At 32.4% G+C, this 24,324-nt stretch overlaps 2 protein-coding genes across 5 annotated transcripts; one reads left to right on the forward strand and one right to left on the reverse strand.

Annotated features, from left to right (window-relative positions):
- LOC130798835 (beta-galactosidase 13-like) lies at positions 1-24,004 on the forward strand. Of its 4 annotated transcripts, none has more exons than XM_057661941.1 (20): positions 1-300; positions 409-498; positions 17,162-17,257; positions 17,360-17,472; positions 18,087-18,153; positions 18,233-18,325; positions 18,622-18,768; positions 19,231-19,325; positions 19,625-19,730; positions 19,836-19,920; positions 20,020-20,138; positions 20,594-20,755; positions 20,908-21,083; positions 21,587-21,696; positions 21,816-21,925; positions 22,049-22,156; positions 22,259-22,363; positions 22,539-22,684; positions 22,935-23,280; positions 23,370-24,003. In XM_057661941.1, the coding sequence occupies exons 4-20, from the start codon at positions 17,420-17,422 to the stop codon at positions 23,499-23,501; spliced, it is 2,160 nt and encodes a 719-aa protein (XP_057517924.1). In that variant the 5' UTR covers positions 1-300; positions 409-498; positions 17,162-17,257; positions 17,360-17,419; the 3' UTR covers positions 23,502-24,003. The 4 variants fall into 4 exon arrangements, with proteins under 4 accessions (XP_057517924.1, XP_057517926.1, XP_057517915.1 ...); XM_057661943.1 differs by having other exon boundaries at positions 409-494; XM_057661932.1 differs by lacking the exons at positions 1-300; positions 409-498 and adding an exon at positions 15,017-15,334 and having other exon boundaries at positions 23,370-24,004.
- Positions 1,044-8,821, reverse strand: LOC130796864 (beta-galactosidase 14-like). Its single transcript, XM_057659288.1, has 19 exons — positions 8,642-8,821; positions 8,267-8,362; positions 7,348-7,460; positions 7,194-7,260; positions 7,013-7,105; positions 6,607-6,753; positions 6,285-6,379; positions 6,066-6,171; positions 5,495-5,579; positions 5,271-5,389; positions 4,925-5,086; positions 4,537-4,712; positions 4,152-4,261; positions 3,517-3,626; positions 3,288-3,395; positions 3,042-3,146; positions 2,699-2,847; positions 1,811-2,156; positions 1,044-1,335 (listed from the first exon to the last, which is right to left on the reverse strand). The coding sequence occupies exons 1-19, from the start codon at positions 8,819-8,821 to the stop codon at positions 1,216-1,218; spliced, it is 2,487 nt and encodes an 828-aa protein (XP_057515271.1). The 3' UTR covers positions 1,044-1,215.
- Positions 24,005-24,324: the final 320 nt, after the last annotated feature.

Here is a 24,324-nt window from a genome sequence, read left to right on the forward strand (position 1 = left end):
TTATCATGCTTAAAAATACAAATTTAAAAATATTATGCAACCGCAGTCCGCCCCCTTCACGCCACTCAGCGAACCAATTTTGCAATCGTTGGAGTTCGTTCCAACTTCCATCAATGGGTTTTACTCGATATCTTCTCTTACCAAACAAGAATATATTAGAATCATTAGAGAATCTAGGGTTTGTCGGATGATTCGTATTGAATTTCCGTTTATTAGGGTTTCAATTATTCAGAGATTAAAACCACAGAAAGTCTGAAACTGGCGGAGATGTCCTCACCACAATTTTCTTCTTCGCCTTGTGTGAGTTGTTGTCAATTATTACTGAGGAATGATCACATAGTACATTTTCTGTTATTCATCTGTTGCTTAATCATGAGGTAATCCTGATTTATGCTTCTTGTTGCGCAGGCGATGATACATTTGGTTGATGTTTGCCTTCTTGTGCTGCTTCTGTTCATTACGGTGCATTTAATTGGGTATTCGGACTTGGCTGAGTAGGTATTCCACCCCCTTTTAATTTAAAACTTACAGTTTCTTTATTTTAGATTTATGAAAATTTGAACAATATGGGTAGGATATCTGAATGTGAGATCATTTACATTGAAATTGAATATTTGACAGTTTGACTTAAAATCATAGTGCAAAATATCACCCAAAATCATCGAATGTGATCGACAACCGCAAATTCTTAGTTTCTGCTAAAAGACGGTGTGTTAGGCGTAGCCAAGTTAGTGCACGAGGTGCCAATATGAACTTTGGATCCACATTGATTTTAAGTCAGGATAATAATTTTATATTTAAGTCGAAAAATCCAACTAAATTGATGCTAAGAAACGAATTATCAGAAATATCTAAAAGTTGAGTCTCTAAAACCCATAAAATTTGCACACCATTTAGAATAGTCACTGTTTTATCAAATACTAATATGCATATAAAAATTTCAAATCTTTGTTGGATTTTTTTCACATAAGGCTAAACACCAAGCGCCAGAGTAATGTACTATGCTGATCTGGAAATGAGTTTCTACAATTACTCTCCAAATCATTTGAACTACAACGTCTTGTTATAATTAGCTACAATATTTTCTACCCATAATAAGGTAGTACAACTATCTATACTTTCTCAATAACTTAATTCTTTTTAATGGCAATGTAACCCTTAAATCTAATATTTATATTCAAATTCATAGACATACAAAAGAGTTAGTAATGGCGATCATTTCTTGAAGGTGCACCTCACTTGAATGGTTAGTTTTTGGTTTTGCATTTCTGGACAAGTTTTGTCGAATAAATTCCTATCAACTGGAACCGAGCAGCTCTCCTTTCCTAAGCAATACTGCTCACAAAAAAAGCAAACCAAATATTCGTCACTTTTAACAATCTTAAGGAGTAAGTATACGAAAATATATGGTCAGAAGGTCCAACGCTAGGTGAAACATCATCCTCAACCATAATCCAAATCTTTAAAATGTGGTAAAAGTATTATAGTCATATATTAATACTTGCACTATTTGGATTTTTGAGTTTCCTAACGCTTAATTTTGGTCATAAATATCTATAATTTCACCAGCTTATGTTTTTTCTTATGCATTAGGCATATGTAAATACAAGTGAGGTAGTATTTAGAGTATGTTGGTTTTGTTCAACTAATTAGAGTTGATCAGAATTGTAATTGAGAGGGTAAAATTGGTGAATATAACATATGATAACATTATTTGGCACTTAGTTTGAAGAGTTGACCAAATCATGGATTCTTTAGAATTTTTTAATTCAAAAACCAAGGGAATTTCAACCAAAACCACAATAATTACCTGCTCAGCAACCTTAAGGGAGTTGGGAGCGGTGCAATTGCCAAGCATGTAGAAGCCACAAGCTCCTCTGGCATTTCCAAAGCTAGCAAATTCAACTTTGCTAATGATCTTATCTTTAGGGCACTTGACATTTGCTTTAGGCCTTGGCTCCTCAACTGGAATAATGATGTCACGAGGATCCCTTACCCAACTTAAAACGTGGGGAGGAAAGTCCTCTCCCACCATGGAACAAATTACATCTCGAGTCACTGTTTCGATTTGAACTGTGTCTATATTTCCTCCATCTTCGTCAAACACTACTAGAAAATTGTCTACTGGCTTCATGTATGATCTTGGAATGCGGTACCTGCAACCACAATTGGATAGCTATGAGGCTTAATCATCAACACATTATTAGACCCGATAAAGCTTAGAGATGCACAAATGATCAGACCCAATATTTACAACAACAACAACAAAACATTGCCCCAACACCACTAAACGGCTCCCACCTAGGGTGGAGTTTGGGGGGTGATGTACGCAACCTCATCCTCACTTGTTAGTGATTTGACCCAATATGTACTTAACTCAACTTTGATCTGACCTAATTGAAAATTGACGTGAACTCAACATAAAACTGATGTTATTCGAACAACTTAACCTTCATTTGTCTCAATTCAAACAATTTTCCACTTACCCCAACCTAGAACAAAAATACAACAAATTTAAAATGACCCAACCTGAACAATCCAATTACCATATTAAAATCAACATACAACAACAATAGCAATGTGTAATCAAACTAATCAAAACTCATTTGTTGGATTAAACAATCATAACGTTTGATCTGCATATCCGAAATTATGATTTCCGTACTCCTATACTCTAAAAGTTTTTCTTTAGACTTACTCGACTTGAGAAGGTAGTTTGTTCCCTTTGGTAACAAAAGCTGGCCAGAAACGTCCTATGGAACGGCCATTAACCCAAACCATTCCTTTAGTCATGTTCTCCATCCTGATAATTACTGGATCATTTCCATCTGGGGCATCAAAGTAGGTCTACAAAAGATTTCAAGTTATAAACTTGGTCAATCAAATATTTGATGCAATCAACTATTTTTTCTTCTGATTGACTAGTACTTCAACATTTCCTCTTTTAATCGCAACAATTCTCTCAAAAAGTTTCACATAAAGGAGAAACGCTGCAATTAAAAAGGAACAAAGTATTAACACTTAAAAAGTCGTTTCGCTACCTTGTACCAACTAAGGTACTCTCCAGGTCCCTTTGCTGGTTTCCATTCTGCATTCTTTGCTCCTTCCTCTGTGAAATACTGAAGTCTCTCTCCTTGTAAACCAATCTGCATTTTGTTTTAAATGTTTTAGGCATCTTATAACAATAATATTCAATAATGATAAATTTGGTTCCATAAAAATGATTAAAATTAAGTTCGATTCATCAAAATTAAGGTAAACGAGGGCTTTAATATAGTGCTTTATACCTGATGATGCCAACCATTGGAAGTAAGATCAAGTTCTCCTGTACCTAAACCAAAGACGATGCAGGTCTTTAGCCCTGCCCACCTTTTTTCCATATAACTTCCACTATCCTTCATAACATTGGCAATCATTAAAAATTAGTTTTGTTTAATAATTATTTGGATTCATTAAACACTATTGATAATTACAAGTTAAATAACATAATAATATAATCAGCCAAAGTATTCTTACCGGCATTCCCACCGTGCTACTTAAAACCGTTATTTCGTTTACACCCTCCTTTAGTAATGAAGCCGTTTGGTAAAAGAAAGGTTGCACTCTGTGGATTCCATGGAATGTTCCTTTAAAAGGAAAAATGTAAGTTTTGAGTTAGAAATGGTGATCAAAATATGGTCTACAGAGTACAAATTTTGAATTTATTGTATTGAGCGAATTTTTTTTTTTCAATTTTATGTATAGAACGTATAATTAGGTTTCATTGAGGAATTTTATTTTCAAACAATAACGCTTTGCCAAATGGTAATGAAATTTTATGACATTGAAATTGAAATTGGTAAAGCATACCATGGATAATTGATAATTTGATATGCGTTTTCTCGTAAATTTAAATTAAAATGAATTTTCATTACCACACTCAAATGAAATGCATTCTTCCTTGTCGCTCAAAGACACATGTGTTATGAGCTTTGAGCATAAAGTGTACACTAAAGATAAAAGGAAGAATGATAATTCAAAGATTCTTTTTTGGTTATAGTAAAGGTGTGTTTTTTGCCCATGTACTTAATTTAATAGAACTTTTCCACGGGAACACTTGGTTTACATAAAAAATGGTAAGATTTTCATGAAATAAAAGTTAATTATCATACCATAGTATTTTCCATTGGCAAAGGCTTGCAAGGAGTGACCAAGACTGAAAAATTGTATGACTGGTTTAAGAGACTTTCTGAAAGGTAAGTCTACGCTGTCCAATTCTACACTGCAAATTGAAAGTTAAAAGAAGAATTTAGAATATGTCAATTTGTACATTACATACATTTATTGATAGAAATTAACGCTAGCTCGTTCATTTTAAATGTTAAATATGCTAATTCTACACTACATTTGATAGTTTTTATGTAAATGTTACTTTCGCTCTTGTTCGATTCAATTTTATTTGAAAATAAGTTTGAATCATTGATTAAATTTTACTAATATGTAACTAATGATATTAGTGATCAAATATACACTTAAATCGTGGAAAGGGATTATTACCTAGTTTTGTACCATAAATAGTCAGTTTTGTCCTCAACATGTTGAAACTGCTCCAATGGCATCCTTGAATATGTATCAAATTTAGTTGGGAGACCTTCTTGAGTCTTTTCCCATTTTAGTTTCTTGTTAGCCTTTTCGGATCTAACAAATTCCCTTGCCGAATGTTGTGATACCAGCTGTTTGCCCATTTATCATGCACAAGATTTAAAATAATTTTAAGGCACACTTAGGTTGTGTTTAGTCTGGGAAAAAGGTTTGTCCGAAAATTGTTTTTTCTGTTTTCCATGGTTCGATTTAGAAAAGGATTTGAAATAGAAAAGTTGAATGAACAAGTCTTTTCATCCTTTTGGATACATTTTTCTTTACAATTAGAATAGTCGGCACTTACACTGTCTGTATTGAAGACGACAGTCTTGCAATCAGGCAAGATGCTGATAGACTTAGGTGGAAGGGTGAACTCTCTGCCTTTGAACTTAATGGTTTTTTTCTCATGACTCTCGTTGTTCCATAAGAAAGCCGCACAAAGGTTTTGCCTCTCGTAATAACGTGCCTGAATATTGCACATAATAAGAACATAAGTATTTAGCCACCAATGATAATTTCAATCACTGCTTCCCCTCCGGCTACCATCATTTTGAAGTCGTGACAGTTTTTTGATTCGATGGTGAAAATTCAAAGGAAAGCCAAAGTATATGTTAAAACATCTTAAATCTCAAACATAACATAATGCTTACCTCCAATTTTTTGCTATACACCTCTACGTGATATTTCCCGGTGAGGATAGCTTTCTTGCATAGGTTTATAGCATAATGGAGATCCCTTGTGTGTGACCATTTGGGTTCCCTTCTCAAGCCTAAACAGTAAGTGATTAATCACACACTTGTATATATACAAATAAGGTTCATTAATCAATTTGGGTATATTTTCTGAATTCTCATATTATTAGAATAAGATGTACCATATTCATCAAGTTGAGCTTCATCATAGTAGCGAGTGGTAGCAAAAGCAGCACCTGTTCTTCCAAAGTTTGTACCTCCATGGTACTTCAACATTTAGACATATTAAAGATGTTAATAAAACAGAACAATTTCACTAAAAAATATCCTTTACAAATTTAAGTTATCAACATTTCCTTTTACAAAATGTTCCTGCCTGAGCAAGCTAAGGATTTGATGTTTAGGAGAGCAGCCTTAGTTTTCTTCTATTAACCTACTTAAGTTTTGAGTCTGCTACACGGATTGCTTAGCATTACCATTTTGACACTAAAAATTTGGTTATTAGAGATGGCTACAAAGACAGAACTCAAAAGATCTCAAATTGAGTTACATCCCTCTCTAATAGTGTAGTGCAAGAAAGGAAGATGATACACCTCAAGTATAAGGTTGTGTACTGCACACGAAAATGTCATTTTGTATAGAGATTTTGACAACTTTTAACTTACAAAATGTAGTTCTTGGCAAAAAAAACCCATTTAAAATACAACAAAAATGAAAATCAAGGTGAGAAAGAATAGTTTATTGATTAAATACCATGTAATAGTTGGTATGGCTTCCATTCTTGGAGAACCATCGTGCCACAGCAAAGGCAATATCTTCACCGGACCTTTGAGAAGGATCCCTTCCAAAAACTCTGTACCTGTAGTTTACAATAAACCATGAAACAAGAAATTAATTCTTTTTATCACATGAGCAGGAACTATTACATAATTAAGCATAAGTTCATAGATGCTAGTGGTAATAAGTGCTTACTGAGTAGACCAGTTCTCAGCCCACAAATATGGCTTATCGGGTGCATTTGGACCATCAAATGTTTCTCCACAATGTCTTCCATTGCAAGCATTGATCTATAATGATCAAACCAAATCTGTTATTTGGATCTGAACTAGCCTAAGTATTCTTAAATTTGTTTTTTTATTCACAGTTCATGGAGATCACGATTAGTAAATTAAGTAACATGGCTTGTACCTTTATTATCAACCTCATTTTATTGTGTTTGTCACTTAGAAAGACGACTGCCAAAGTTTAAGTAAAACAAAATGTACATAAATGAGTAAGAGTAGAAAAGTGTTACCACTTCACCAGGGGCATCTTTTTGTTCACACATCATCCATGGGACACCAGTTTTCTGGGCTAGAGCCATGCGCCCTGCCCAATGGATGTATCTTTCGGCTGCACCTCCTTTGAATGCTCCTCTAACATGATCATACTCGTTCTCAATCTGAGCAAATTGCAACAAGAACACTAAGGGTGTTGGTCACCTCAAAACAATAATATTCCATAAGGTCTGTTCAACAAAACTAAGTTTGGAACGAATAGTCCTATTAGGAGAGAAATGTCTTTTTCCAGCTCATGTAAGTCATTCTCTTCTATCCCACCGAGATTGCTACATTTGGCCTTAAAATCTCTGGATATAAAAGGTCTAATGTGGCAGTATCAGTACGACATAGGATTAATATGATTTGTAGAGAAATGTATACCTGAGACAACACAATAGGACCACCTTGTGAAGCAAATAACTTGTTTTCCTTCATAATGGATACAATCTTTGTGACCCATTTCTCTGACAGTTTCTACATAGAGTAAACCGTTGTCAACACATGAAACTAATTTTGTTGAAACTTTAACTTTAAATTAACTTAGTAAGGGATGATATTTTACCATAAAGATTGCATTTTCAGTACGAAATGTGATGTTTGACTCCTTTCTTAACCAAAATGGTAATCCTCTGCCATTAATATCACCATTTTAAAGTTATAAAATTCACTATGAAGAATTATAATAGGAAAAATAACAACAGTACAAAGTTTCATACCCGTTATTCCACTCAGCTTGAACGAATGGCCCAACTCTAAGGGTGGCGAACATGCCTCTTTCATGAACTAGTCGAAGGAACCTCACAATATCATTTTGGCCAGTGAATTCATACTGCAAAACAATAATCAATTGAATTCAATATTTGTAGTTTCTTGATATATATTGAGTCGCATATAAAACATTTTTATTTTTATAATTGTACATTCATTTACATGTGATCAACCAACTCGGGTTAGGATGAGCTCAGATGTGAGCGAGGCAGCAAGCTGGCTAGTGTCGTTGGAATATGAAATGTTGTGTATATGGGAGTGAATGAATGTATTGTAGTTGGATTTTGATCTCATGTCATGATTATTAAATAACTATATTTTTAAAATTTGTGGCAAGTTTGATGTCAGCAAGAGGGGAAGGGAAATAATCATGCTGTAATTTAGTGAGAATCGTACCCTTATTGTAAAGGTGGAAGAAAGTCCCATCCACTTGGCCAATTCATAATATTTCTCTAAATAATTATAAAATACAAATTCTTATGAGAGACGGTCTCTTTTAGAGATCATTTCTAATTGGGTTGACCCGTCATATATTTTTAAAATTTTTTTAAGTAAGCATTAAAAATAATGTAAGTACATATTTAACACATTAAAAATAGACATTAAGGATACTGTAAATAAACATTAAGAATAAGGTAAGTAGACATTAAAAATACGATAAGTAGACATTAATCTTTAATGGACTGGGCTTGAGATTCGTCGAAGAGACAATCTCTCAAGAGACTAGCTGATTATAAAATATACAATTTTTTGTATCAAATATTAATTCTGGCCGGAAGTACAAGAATCAAAGTTGAAGTTAAACTTATAGATTATTTATAGGAACTCTTCACTAAAAATTGGCAAGAACAAACCAATTTATTTTACCTTGCCCTTAATAGGCTCGTGGACGTTCCAAAAGGCATAAGTTTGTATCACATTCAAGCCTCCTTCTTTGCATTTGTCGAGGATGTCCTCCCATTCCTGGTTTACCATAATATTGAATAAATGAATACCATTATTCATTTAGCTACAATTTAGTAAAACGGCTCATTCAGTATGTTTTTTCCGATTTATGCAAAGTTGATAATATTTGCAAGCTATCAATCGAAAACAATTTATTTGTATTGCTGGGTAAGATTTTGTAAATAATGAATCCAACCCTTATCCTTATGCCCTTTTAAATCGAAAGCTGCTATGTGACATAGAGATGAAACAATAACTAAATTGCGTTTAAAAAATTAATCAAATTTTCGCAAGTACCTCAACAGGAACACGAGGATAATGGACAGAACCAGAAAAGAGAAGCTCCCTGTTGTTGTGAATAATTAAAGATTTATGATCGTAAGTAACTTTTCCTATTATCTTCTCGTCCTCACAATTCACCGTAAGGAATAGGAGGAAAAAGATAATTATAAAATATTCTTTAGATTTTCTCCCCATATCTTGCAACAAAAGATAAAATAGAAATTAGATTTAGTTTTCAAGTTATATGAAATTTACAAATTTTCCTTAGAACTTACCCTCTGCAAGGAAAATCAAAAGGAAGTGGGTGATTAATTTTGGATTTTAATTAAAAAACTTTATGAATATTTACTATTTTTAAAATTCAGTATGATCCTCACTTTTCTATGTTTGAATATATACGCTATTATTAGATGAGAGAGCAACAAATAGCAAAATTTCTTTTTAGTTCTAAACAAAGGCATTTATTCCTTCTTTTTCTACCCTTAATTGCATATTTAGGTGTGTTGTGTTTTTCAGGATTATGTTAAGATTGGCTTCCAAAAATAGCAAAAAAATTATTTTTGGTGTACATTAACATTTTTTTTGTTTATACAGACCTTTTGTAAAAAGTTGTATCTCATTTCTCATTTATAACAATTGTGGTTTTTCTACTTAAGAGGGTTATTTATTGATCTTTTTTTTTTATGTTGTATTACCTTTATTATATATATATATATATATATATATATATATATATATATATATATATATATATATATATATATATTACTTTAAAAAATTCATACAAATTCGATGCATAAAAAATGAACACACCTACACTTTACATGCCTCATAATATCATCTAAGAACTTGAAACTATCTAGACACATTAACATTAGGTTTTGTATAACTTACTAAAAATAAATAGTTTTAGTAAGCAGCTGCTGATTTAGAAAATTTGTGTAATGGGTGAAAATAATATTATTATTATAAACTTTGTATATTTTAGTAGTTGATTTCATACCAATATATTTAAGTACTCCAGTTGACAAAAGTTTTAGATGAAGTCTAATCGAAGTGTGATAATACGCAGTTACGTTGTACAACTGATAGGTTAAACATTAATTGTTTATCCATTATGAATTGAAAAACAAAGCAACAAAATAGTGGAGGCAAAAACTAACACACACAAGTTTATAAGATAATCCCCTTAAACAATGTTTAATACATTAATAACACAACAATACATCAATAAACTAAACCCTCACACTCTTGAGAATAAGTTCTAAGATAAAGATCTCACTTTTAATAGAGATCACTTTCAAATCTAAAAAAATGAAGAAGAAACTCTCTTGGCTTAAACATTAGTTACTCTCAATGTAATAGCCTCAATTTTATATTCCCAATACTAATTTGATCGCTTATATAGGCCTCCAAATCATTATAATAACCCTAGGACAAGTGACTACTTGTCTCCCAAGAGCAGGCCCACGAAACAGAAACACTCTGCCTCTTGACCAGGCCACTTGAATAGCGGATCAAGTGCTCAAATGAGCACCTGTAGTTCGGCCTTTACTGACTTCCTTTCACCTTAGCCTCGTTTGAGGCACCCTCCTTTATTATCCTTGTCTCGTTCAAGGCAGTCTAATTTCACTTTTTTGATCACTTTATGGAGTCATACAAACCTCAATTCCTCATATCCTATAGCATTCACATCTTCTCTCTTTAAAGTGCAAGACATAACATGTACAATAATATGATCAAACAAGGAGATTTGGGATTTGGCACAACATGAACCTTCTACCTTAATTCAATTATATGTAATCTTTGGCTTTCTTTAAAATAATTCATAAATTAATTTACATGATATTAGATATTTATAAACATACAGAAAAAAGTTACTTGCTTCGTACTCTAATGTTCTTTCCTTTTAGAATATTCAATTTTCAAGAGGTAGAAATTTGATTAAGGTTTTTGAGACATATATAAAAAATAAATATATTCATGTAAGATCTCGTTAGATTCGTCTTAAATTTATAGGAATACATTTTTATTATTTTTTCATAAATTTTTATGATGCGTATTTAGAGATATTGAAACTCAAAATATGTTTGAAAAACTGTGCAAAAAGTAAACGAGAAAAACAAAAAAGAAGTGAAGGATTATTTATTTATTACTCCTATACATATTGATAAATAATTCATAATGTCTTTGCGCAAAAATGCTCTACTGAACCTAAATGATTAATTACAAAAATATTACTCCCTCCAATTCAATTTACTTGTCACATTTGGGTTGGACACACAAATTAAGGGTAGTAGGGGGACCACCTAAAAGTGAGTAGTTGGGGTATTTTAAGAGTATGGATTAATTACTAATGATTTCCTCCTTTTTCATTAATAAAGTAGGTAGAATTCAAATTTGAAGGGACAATACAATTGCATGTTAAAATTCTTTTAATTTACATAATTACAATCCATAATTTCATATAACAAATTTCTAAAGTATTTAAACTAAAATTACATAATTTAAATTACAAATTGAAAACTTAAAATAAACAAACATCTTCATTTCTTCAACGTCTTTTTTACGGCAATCGATAACGAACAATCCTCTTGCCTCATACGCATGCGGATATTAAATCTCTCAATGACTTCAGATTTTTAAAACAAAAACAATATGCATTTAGTGTTTAATTTAGATTAATTAGCTACAAAGGCAACAAGTCCATTTTTAAGTAAAGTCATGTAAATCCGAAAATGTTTCCCAAATGAAGAGTTAATTTCACAAAACAGAAATCCAAGATAGACATTCATCTCCAAATTAGAAATCAAACACACAACCAAAACAGAAAGGCGCCAAGTACAATAAATTCAGAGGAAGTTGGCGCCAGGAATACCCAAAAATCAGCCAACAAAAATGAATTCAGATCACTTTGGTGCTAGGAACAACAAAAAAACCAACGGAATAGCAGCAGCCTTATAAAAGGGACAACCACAATTAATAAAACCACACTTTTCACTTCATTTATTGCTTCAGCTTCAATTAACATGGAAAACTCAAGGGAATAGATAAATACATTAGGAAACAAATTATGCATGAGTTGCTTTTATCTGTCAACAATAAAGACAAGTCAGCACATGGAATCATGGGGGAAATGTCAACAAAGTACAAGGTCAGTAGAAAGATCATCTCAAGAATATGGAGCCAAGTCAAACAACAACAACAACAAAACTCATTCCCAATAAATATACACAACAAAAGTGTGGGGAAGAAATCAAGGGGACAAATCATCTTTGATGACACAAAGTTCAAGAGCTTAGAAAAGGCTAAAAAAACAAGTTAAGCTGCAGTTGCCAAAGCAATGGGTGGAGGTGGAAGAAAAAGAAGATCATAAGAAAGCACACCAATGCAATTAAACCACTCCTAAATGAAAAAAATAAGCTTGACAGGTTAATCTTTTGTCTTTCTCGTTGCATTCTAGATTATGAGGGAATTAACTTTAGATTCAATGACATGTCAAATATTGTACACATAGATGAGAATCTATTTTATCTCACTAAGACACAACAAACATACTATCTCACACCTGGAGAGGAGGAACCACATAGAGAAATTCTATCCAAAAGATATGTGCCAAAAATTATATTTATGAGTGCAATGGCTAAACCTTTGTTTTCAAATGATGGTGAACAAATATTTAATGGAAAGATAGGAATCTTTCCTTTTGCAACTCAAGTTCCAGCTCAGAGGAGCTTAAAGAACAGGAAGAAAAGGGACATGGAGACCAAAACGATACAATCAATAACCAAGAATCACATGAGGGATATGATTGTGCTAAACATATTGCCAGCAACAAGAAACAAATGGCCACAAGGAGCAAGCAAGACAATTTTTATCCAACAAGACAATGTCAAACCACACATTTTGGATAATGATTTAGGGTTCAGAGAGGCAACAATATTAGAGGGATTTGACTTTCATTTGGTTTAGCAGCCCCCTAATTCTCCAGACATGAATGTCTTGGACTTAAGGGTTTTTAGATCAATACAAGCACTTCAACATCAAAAATCAGCATACAATTACACACAAATGGTGAGGGCAGTTACTAATGCATTTGAATCTCTACAAACCAAGTACAATGAAATTTGTTTGGATCGCTCTACAAGCATGTAAAGTTGAAGTTATAAAAAAATTAGGGGGCATAGACTATCACATTCCTCATATGAACAAGACAAAACTCGCAAGGGAGGGAAGAATCCTTGAGTATTTGAGTGTAAGGAGGGAGATCATTTACGATTCCCTATGTTATTTAGACACAAAAGTAGAAAAAAACATCTTTGACATCGTCTTGTTCTACTTAAGCATAAATGATCAACAGATTTTCCACCAAAATGGAGAAGGGACTTCACAGACCAATGATGAATCAGGAAGGGGGACAACAACAACAACATATGATGAACCAGCACTAGCAAATGCATCACAAGAACAGGAACAAAGTCAAGCAAAAAATGAGGAAGCAGAATCAACAGAAATCATGTGAACACAAAGAACATAGATCAACAACAACAAATGAACAAATAATATAATTTTTGGGAAATTACAAGGGCATAGATGCAAATATGAAAATACATGAGTATACTTTTGGGTTAACTGTGAATAATCACTTTTGGAAACATTAGGTCAAAAAAATGTTTAGAATGTAAACATCATGTATGACATATCATGAATTTTTTAAGACTAAACATTTTAATGAAATCAAAAACAAGAACGGATTTTGTATGGCCTCAAAGTTTATCAAATTGGTGTCTTTCTCAGAGAACCCTAACCTTAAATGATGCCTCTTGAATCTGGATAGAGAATAGCCTCCTAAACATCATGTTTGGTGGCTTATTCCCTCAAAATCCAAGATTGGTGGCAAATCAATTTTTTAGGGTTTTTTTACAACTAGAAATCAAACGTATACCCTCAAAAAAATTATAGGGCAAACACAAGTACATAGGGTCTCAAATTCATCAGAGACCACAAAAAAAATGTATATCAAACAAAGAACAAACAAAAAATACCGAAACCATCATAAGTCGGAAAGGTTATGTATATCCACATACGAGAGAAGGGACCATGAACATCATCAAAATTAGGCTTTAGATCAGCATCATCAAGTGACTCTTCATCTGAAGAGGGGAAAGATTCTCAATATAAAGATCTTGTATGTCTAGTTGCAAGTCAAACAAACCCTCTATTTCTTCATCCTCTGAATTCAACTCCCTTCCCTTATTAGTATTCGTTTCCACATAGATGGTAGGAGAAGGAGGGACGTATTGGTAGTAGTCAAACCAAGGATTAGGAGGACCTACTAAATCATTTTCCTCAGAGGAAGCAACCCATGAAAGACACGAATTTGGTGAATCCATACTCTTAAAAAGTAGATCTACGAAGAAAGAACACAGAGGAAAGAGAGAATCAAACCCAGATTTAGTTTTAGGGTATATTAGGATTAGGTTAAATCAGTGAAGAGAGAGAGGAAAACTAAGGATGAAGTCGAAGATGAGAGAGAGAGAAACTAAGAATGAGGATAAAGAATACGAAGGATGAAGATGATGATGTTCATCTTCAAACATGAACAGCCAACACAGGAAGATGAAGATAAGAATGAAGGCTTGATTTTAGGATTAGGGTTAATCTGAGTGAGGGAGGGGGTGGGTTTTATGGAAAAAGGGAGGGAATAGTTAGTAGCTTAATTATATTGGAGGGGTTAATTAGTATAGATAAAGTAAGTTAAGTGGAAGTATTTTGGTAATATCACATGGCAAATGAGGGTAATTAGGTAAAAAAATTCATGCCAAAAAAAGAAAATGGGACAACTAAGATGACTTTACTCAATAAGAAAATGTGACAAATAAATTGAATCGGAGGAAGCAGATCAATTTCTCTTAGGTGCAAATATACATTTACAAGTTTGACCCTGTGCTTATCAAATTTAAATCTTAACTTGTTAGACGTTATAAACAATTTATTGATCGTGCACTAATTTTATATTTCTAAACTTATAATTCTCGGCTTCTCACTCGTTCAATCTTATTTGACCTTTATTTTTCTCGAAATAAATCATGCAAAATAAACTCATTTATTATGTTATTTGTGTATATATAAAATTTTACATAAATATATAGATGTACATTATGCAAGCTTTAGTATTATTAGAACCATCTTATAATTAACACCTAACAATAACTTAACATCCACATTTTACTGTTAAAATAATTTATGTCCCCTTATATGCCAAACCATTAATAACCAAAGTAAATGACCATTCATTAATTTAGTTTTTTTTTTTTTTGTGGATTATATTTATTTTTCCTATTTTCTTCTCAACCAATGATTATTATTGTATATATAGCCTTAGATTAAGTAATTGATTCTTTTGTCCCCTAAGCTGTGGGTATCCTCTTCCTTTCTATGGAAGAGTGATCATTCACATTTTTCATAAACCCTAAACCCTCGTCCTTTTCCCCCTTTTTTTTAAATAAAAAAAGATTAAAAAGGACAATAATGATGAAATTTCATAAATATATTCCTATATTAGCCCTTGTGCTCTTCACCATCTTGCATGGCGAGGCGACAAATGAAACAACTTATGTTACGTACGATTCTAGGTCTTTGGTGATCCATGGCAATAGAGAACTCCTTTACTCTGGTTCAGTTCATTATCCTCGTGTTCCTGTTGAGGTAAAGCTTATGAAACCATGCATATTAATGCATGATTTATTAGGATTAACAATAATATTCCATCACCCCAAAGTCATTAAATGACCCTTATCTAGAGTGGGGTTTGAAAGGCCGTCTCCCACATTTTAAGGGACGAGAGCAAAATTAAAAAATGGTCCTATTACAGATTTCAATTTATGGATAATCAAGTACCCATTTTAAAAGAAAACCTGAAAAGTTACAGAAAAACATCATGATAACTTATGGTCTATTATAAATAATTATTTCAGTTGCCAATATTGATTTAAAACAATTTATCTATGAAAATAAAAACGTTTGGAATTGGATTTAAAATTCAGTATGTCATCCTACAACTCATCCTTTTCAAATTTTGATTTTATTTACCTTTTTCCTCAACTTAAATATTCAGTATAAAAATTTTTAAAATGTCTTTTGAAAAATGAAACACATTGGTGGAAAATTTTTAAAATTGATATTTAAATGGAGGAGAAATAATTCAGGGAAAGTTTAAAGGTGAGAAGGAAAAGGAAGAGTGTGAATAGTTAAATATGATAATGGTAACTATTGATTTTGGGATTCCCCAATACAGGGGCCCTGAGCAGCTGCTCATGGAGCTCCTGTTATTGGGTTGGCTCTATATACGCAATTTTGCTCTTGTTGATGAAAAAATTAATAAAGATGATATTTTTGATTGACCTGTAAAAGTAAATATCAAGTGCAACTTCAAATAAATTAATAAAAAGTGTATATGATTTAATGAATTATTTTATTTTAGCTTATTACAATTCAAAAGAAAAAAGTTATAAATGCCAAAATTGAAATAATGGACATTATTATTATTATTATCATTATTATTATTATTATTATTTATTAGGTGTAATGATTAATTTTTGTGCAAGATAGTTGTTAGCAATACAACACAAGTTGATCTAAAGTGTTGATTTAACCAATACTTCTGTATACATATCCCAACTGTTGATTTCTCTTATATATTTAATAAAAATGTATTAAATATAAATAAATTATTAAGAATAAAAAATCATTTTAAAATAACAATTAATAGCCAACAATGTCAAAGATATATTTGAAGACCTTAAAAAAAGATATATATTTATAAACAATTAATTATAGTGGTTGACTTGACACTATAAGACCAATATTATAAACTTTCCTCATTAGTTAATTATACTTGATGAAAGATTTACATAGAGATGAATTTCACTTTATTCCTTAAAGAAGTTCTCATTTGCCATTTTGTGGTGTTTTATTTGTTGTTCTACAAAAAATCTTTTTATTTATATTACAAATTTTAGACAAAAATAATCTTATTCATCTTCATTTTAATATTGCTTTTGGTCCCCATATATCTTCCACTAACCTCATTTTAACATTTTTATATTTCTTATGGTCCCAATGCTTTCCACTAACGCTATAAAATCATTTATTTTATTAGTTGTGGTCCCTATATTTTTTCCACTAACCTTCTTTTAATATTTTTACATTGTTTATGATTCTCACTTTTCCTTCATTAAATTTATTATTCAATAAAATAATATATTTTCTATTTAAAAGATTTTATTTTTTTTAATACGCATAAACATTCTTTATAAGAACTTCATTAAGGAACGTACATGGCATTAATCATTGGCTTGTCGCATGCCACAATTATTCTATCTCATGTTAGAATTTGCTTTTCGAAAGTATTTAAAAACTAGAAAATTGCATGAATATATTTTGGTAATCAATTATCTGTATGCAAATTCATGGTAAGTGTTTTTTTTTTTTTTTTTTTTTTTTTTTTTGATTTGATATAATTTCAATTTTCAGGAATGGGAGAACATCCTAGATAAATGCAAAGAGGGAGGGCTTAATTTGATCCAAACTTATGTATTTTGGAACCTGCATGAGCCTGTGAAGGGTCAAGTAATATCCTGCTTTTATTCAATTTAGTTGATGTAGTCAATTCTGTGTTGGGATTAAAATTTTGTCATTGTAATTAGTATATATTTTTTACTCTTGCCGCAGTATAATTTCACAGGCCAGAATGATATTGTGAGATTCATCAAACTAATTGGTGAGAGGGGCATGTGGGCAACCCTTAGGGTTGGACCATTCGTTCAAGCTGAATGGAACCATGGGTATTGACATTTTTAATTACAATTACATGTCTCCAAATTTTATTTTATTTTTTAAAGATTCTTAAATTTTTTGTTCTATCTCTTGGAAATAATCACACAACTTGAACCGCATTTTGTTTCAAACGATAATATTTACTTTTGTTATCATATATTTATATCACTATAATAATTGAAAGTATTGAAAATTATTAACCACATAAAAACGAATATAAAAAACTAAGAAAGACAAAATAAAATCCATATGTTTGCCGAAAAATTATTTTAGAATTATTTGCGATTACTGCCTTAAAGTGTAGTCCTTTTACGAATCACAACCTTAATGTATTTATTTGCGGATTACAGTCACCAAAGTATTAATGTTTATAACGTTCAGGTCAAATCAATCATTTCAGTGGTCAAAATTTTATTTAAATGGTCGGAGTTTTGTGATTTAGCACTTAGTGTTGTAGACTTTAATCGGAGAAAAACCATTAAGGTTGTATTCCTAAAAAGTCTAAACTATAAAATTGTAATTCACATATTATTCATTATTTTATAATAAACTACTAACAAATTGTGCAAATCCTCCTCCCCAAAAATGAAATATGTAAAATAACAAGGGCTTGTTATTGTAGAGGATATCCATATTGGCTGAGAAAGGAACCCAACATTGCATACCGAACGGATAACCCAGTATATATGGTAATTTTGATGATTTGGATTAAAATTAATTAAACAATTTTGTCAAAATTAATGCTTACCAAATTTACATAAAATATAGGAACACATGGAGAGATGGGTAACCAAGATCATTAGCTTGATGAAAGAACACATGTTATTTGCCTCACAAGGAGGTCCTATTATCCTTTCTCAGGTCAATTTCTACTTAAGATACACTCCATAATTACTTGTGATTAGCTACTCCTGATCATTTTTTTACAATTTCATGTCCCAATAAATTTATCTGTTAGTGGTGAGAATTAAATCTTTATTACAAACATGAAAGGGAAAACCTTTAACTGCTAACAGCTAACGGCTAGACCAATCAATAATTCTCGAGAGGAAAATGATTTAAAATTAGAGTGATCCATTAAAATGGCCTTTACATATGTTTTGTGGAGGGTCTTCTATAATAGTTTCCTCATACTTCTTTGTCTTATTTTTTGTTAGGTTGAGAACGAGTATGATCACATAAGAGGAGCTTACAGAAATGGTGCTGCAGAAAGATACATTCGTTGGGCAGCTAAAATGGCTGTTGCTCAGAATACTGGTGTGCCATGGATGATGTGCAAGCAAAGAGATGCTCCTGGCGAAGTGGTAACTCTTTTATTTTAACTTCACTTTTTTATAGAAGCTACCATAAAATTTTTGAATATATTCAACTTTACTATCTAAAATTGATTTTATCCTTGTTATCGAACACCTGGAGCCTGGGCCCTGGAGGCATTTGTTAGCAAGATCTTTTGTTTAAAGAATGTGTAAAATGTCCATGCTCTATAAACCTGTGTTAAAATGTCAAGAATACATTATGATAACAGCCAGTCTTCTGAGAGATAGTCTCTTTGTGTTAAAATGTCAAGAATTTGTGTTATGATAATATGACATTAATGTTACATATAGATAGAAGTATCCCATTGATATAGTTTTTCTCTAGCTAATGGTGATCAAACACTTTTTTTGAGTCTTGAAAATTAAAACTTGATTTTTTTTTTCATTTGCTTCAAGTCTTACTAGTTAAATTTTGATTTCATCTACCCATTTCTTTCCTTTATGATACAGATCAACACTTGCAATGGTAGACATTGTGGAGATACATTCGAAGGTCCAAATGCGCATTTTAAGCCATCTCTATGGACGGAAAATTGGACTGCTCAGTAAGTACTATACTAAGGACTAATTCACAACTACATTAAGTTTGACTGGTTTACTTAGGCTAACAAATACATATAATTCATTGAATAAAACCCTTATATAGACTATGTTTTTTCACCTTAAATGATAATATGATATAATATAAATCAAACAAAGTTCAATTCAACGAAAGCTTTTTTCTCTTCCTTTCAAAGTTATAATCTTGTGAGTTGTTTACAACTCAAAATCGTAAGTCACGTTTTGAAACTGATCCTGTGGTGAACATTATTCTTACTTCAAATTCATTTTAAAAACAACACAGATACAGAGTTTTTGGAGATGTACCTTCTCAAAGGGCGGCTGAGGATATCGCCTTCGGTGTAGCACGGTGGTTCTCAAAGAACGGAAGCCATAACAACTATTACATGGTACCTAGCCAACAAACTGAACTCCATAGAAATATATGATTGTGTATAGGCAGAGTATCTTTCCGAACTCTTATAGGACTATTATAATTTGTTGGTTTCACTCAGTACTATGGTGGTACAAACTATGGGAAAAATGCAGCTGCCTTTAGTACTACTCGTTACTATGATGAAGCTCCACTTGATGAATATGGTAAAACCCATTTATATCTTCTCTGTACATGAGCAATACTATCTACCATGAACGCTATGAAACCATAAGAATTGATCGGAAATGACTATTCATGATTAGGTTTGAAAAGGGAACCTAAATGGGGACACTTGAGAGACTTGCACCGTGCTTTAACTCTAAGCAAGAAAGCATTGCTTTCTGGGAGATATGGTGTCCAGAAATTTGGTCAAGATTTGGAGGTAATTTTAATTTTCTAAAAAGGTCATTCAAAAACAACGCTTTTTTTGTTATAGGGTAAGGTTGATCCCTATAAACTCTGCTCAGGTGGGATAATGGAGTTAAAGTATGGGTCATTTAATTGAATTAGGGTAATGGAATGTTGTTTTTCTCACTTAATACTGTTTGTACTATGTATACATTTTTACTTGAGCTTAATTTTACCGACAAAACTGAATTTTACTGATATATTTATGTTTTATATGTGATGAGTCTTGATTATGATTAAGCTAACTCTGTAGTGCAAAAAAGCAAACCAATATTTCCCGCATTGTGAAAGTGTAAACAAAAACGCGTTTTTTGCCATATCGAGGAATATGTGATGCTTTCAACTCATTTTCAGGCATTTCAACACATCATCATTCTGTTACCACTTCTTTGTACTATGGCTGACTCGTTTAATTTCCGTAACCATCAGGCACGTTTTTACGAGAAAGGCAATCTTTGTGCAGCATTTTTGTGGAACAACAAAACCCATGCATCAGAAACTGTGAAATTCAAAGGCAAACAGCATACGCTCCCACCCAAATCCATCAGCATTTTGCCTGATTGCAAGACTGTTGTCTACAATACAGATCATGTCAGTTCAATCTTTTTAATCTGTAACAATACTCAGTCTGAACCTGAGTTTGATTTCGATAATGACATTTTCGCTCACCTTATATATATTTTTAAACGTAAGAAAGCAAAATCTTGTCTGCTTTATTAACTTTAAAAAATTAAGTCGAACAGATTGTAAGTCAACACAGTGCAAGAGAATTTGTGAGGTCTGATAGAGCTAACAAAGGTCTCAAATGGGAGAAGACTACTGAGCACTTACCAACTATGAATAATTTCTATTCAATGGAACCAAGGGAGCAATTTCATTCCACCGAGGACAAAACTGATTATATTTGGTACACAACAAGGTAAAAACAAGAGATCATTTATTATTTGATATTGTTTATCACTCCCTGTTCTCTTCACTTCATTCATGTTAAAACTAAATTGATTTTTACCAAATAAATTAACTTTTTACTAATTCTGACGTGCAAATAATTACATAGTAGTACTGCCCTGTTCTCTTAACTAAGTGACATAACCCATTAAATTATGTGCACTTCTTATTTATATAAAGTTGCTGTGGAAGTTTGCTATCAAGGTTCAATCAGAAACATCATTGTTATCACTTGTTACAATAATAAGATTGCACAAATTTGAATCCCAAAACAGTTGTGTTGGCAAGGATTCACTTATTGGCATTTGGATAATGAAATATTTATAGCTTTATCGACTAAAATATAATTTTTCAATTAAAATGAATTGTTTTGTATTTTATAAAAGAATAGGGTCTCAATGATGTTATTAATGTGAGCTATCCAACCTAACAATTGTTTTTCTAATCAGTTTGTAATAAACTGTTGATTTTCAGGGTAGATTTGGACACTGTGGACTTGCCTTTCAGAAAATCCCTCCAACCAGTTTTGTGGCTGAAACATCTTGGCCATGCCATGCATGTCTTTGTCAATGGAGAATTTATAGGTATAAGAGTATAGCTACAATATTTACACTATTGCGATAATTATTCTTCTTTTCTTTCGCCTTTCGCTTTAGAAAGCACCCGTTGGTGACAAATTTTAGCCCTCATTCCACTCTTGAAGGTACCAAACATGGAAGTCACAGAGAAGCAGCATTCACTTATCAGGCGGGCATAAGATTGAAGGAAGGTCTCAACAATATAACTGTCTTGAGCAGTGCAGTTGGAATGCCTGTAAGAGGAAAAAAAAATCATCTCTATGTCCCCTTCATTTCAAAAATACTCATAATTAAATATGCAAATAAATATTTGACGATGAATAAACCAAGATTTTTTAACTTCATTTGATAAATGAAGGATGGAGGAAGCAATATGGAGAAAAGATGGACAGGGCTGAAAAACTTGGGGATCCAAGGTTTGGGTACCGGAAATATTGATCTTTCACTTAATGGTTGGCATCACAAGGTGAAAAAAACAAAGAATCATTGGACTTCAAAGGATATAATACTAGTGCTGGTTTAATATTATGGAAAGGGCCTAAAAAATGAACTTAAAATTTAACTGCAGATTGGAATGGAAGGAGAGAAACATCAATACTTCACTGAAGAAGGCTCAAAGAAGGCGAAATGGGCTCCAGCAACAGGAGCTAGGGAACTTTTCACTTGGTATAAGGTAACATTTATCCGTTCAGTGCAACTATTTTACTGAAGAAATTTGTATTGAGAAAATGTTGCAACTTGCTAGTAGTTTGATTCAGATGAAGTATTTCTAAAAAGCTTTTATGAGTGTTAATAGTTTTCCATTTACCAATAAGTTCCATAAAGTTAAATCAAAACTTTGTTTGCAGACTTATTTTGATGCACCAGAAGGAGATGACCCTGTCGCTATAAGGATGGCAAACATGTGCAAAGGAATGGTTTGGGTTAATGGACGAAGCATAGGACGCTACTGGTCTAGCTTCCTAAGTGTAAAAAAAGAGCCTTCTCAAAAAGAGTAAGTTGAGCTCATATAATGTGCGCTTCTTATTTACGTAAAGTTGCAGAATGCAATGTTTCTACAAGGGCATTTAAAAATACCACCTTTTTATTTCTTACAAAAGATGAGGTTGTCTACATCCTATTTCCTCAAACTCCGTCTAAAAGGGAAAATTTTACTGACATTGATTGTAATTCAGGAGTGAAGGCCTGAAGGGTTATTTGAATTATTTTTGTATAAATAACAAAGAAAGCTAATTTTATGATAGGTACCACATCCCAAGAGCATTCTTAAAGCCTAGGGACAATTTCTTGGTGATTTTTGACGAGTCAAGAGGGAATATCGACAGAGTGCAGATTGAAATAGTGAACCGTGACACCATCTGCAGCTACATTGCAGAGGACATGGCACCCAATGTGATGTCCTGGAAGAGAGATGAAGGAGATTTCCTTGCTGCAATTGATGACTTGAGACCCAAGGCATCGCTCAAGTGCCCCAAGAACAAGATCATCAGTCGCGTTGAGTTTGCTAGTTTTGGTAATCCTGTTGGTGTTTGTGGTTACTTCCTCCTTGGCAACTGCACTTATCCGGATACCCAAAAGATTGTTGAGCAGGTCAGAAAACTAAATATAGTTGAGATCTTTTTTGCTAGATCGATAATTTATGGATCATGCCAAGTACTAACACTTTTCCTTATTTCCAGCAGCATTGTTTAGGAAAAGATAGCTGCACAATTCCAGTTGACAGGAAACTGTTCAACAATGGCAACAACAATTGTGCAGGAGTTTCAATTAAATCATTGGCCGTGCAAGTGAGATGCAGCCGCACGGACTAGAATGGCTATTATTGCTCTTCTTTATGTTCTTTGTCTTTGAAGGAAAGCAAGGATGGGATTTGGAGAATCGGGATATAGGGCAAAGAAATGTATTAGTTTGTTATGAGTGGTCAGATTCTCCATGTTTAGAGCTGTAAAAAAAAATCAAATAAATAAGTAATAAAACAAGAAAAAAAATTGTTCTGAAATTGGTATTCTACCTCGCATGTTTCCCTTGCCAGGCAATAAGAAAATATTTAGAATCAACTGGAACTTTTATATCACAAAAATCCGACTTAGGAAATAGATGAACTTACCGTCTTTAAAAATAAATTTATAATTATGTAGAAATCAATTTGGACATAAGATCTAATTTTAAACTTATTCGAAACACCTAACTCACCTTGTAAAAAGTATCAATAATCTAATCTAGCTCATGATATTCAAAAATCATTTAATGTCATAAACAAAAGATGTACAAATGGAGTTTTTGTCACTTTCTTCCAAATCCAAAAACATAAAACAAAAAAAGGTTTTCATCGCTTGAGGCTTAAAACATCCGAAAGCATGCATTCATTTACAAATTACAATGTAAACAGATAATAAATGTTTAGTGCTAACATATCTTTCTAGTAATGTCTTCTCCTAAGGAGAATCTCGATTTTATGTCCCAAATTTATTCAAAAATTTTTTTAAAATATGAACTTGTCAACTATTTATGACCTGACCCAAAGAAAACAATTAAAGCCACCAGAACACACCATTACTTATAACGCATTTTATTTGAATTGACCAAGTATCAAATTTCATGGCATCACATACGACGATCAACTCTGTTTCCGGC

The sequence above is a fragment of the Amaranthus tricolor genome, chromosome 1 (assembly GCF_026212465.1).
Source record: "Amaranthus tricolor cultivar Red isolate AtriRed21 chromosome 1, ASM2621246v1, whole genome shotgun sequence".
Taxonomy (NCBI): domain Eukaryota; kingdom Viridiplantae; phylum Streptophyta; class Magnoliopsida; order Caryophyllales; family Amaranthaceae; genus Amaranthus; species Amaranthus tricolor.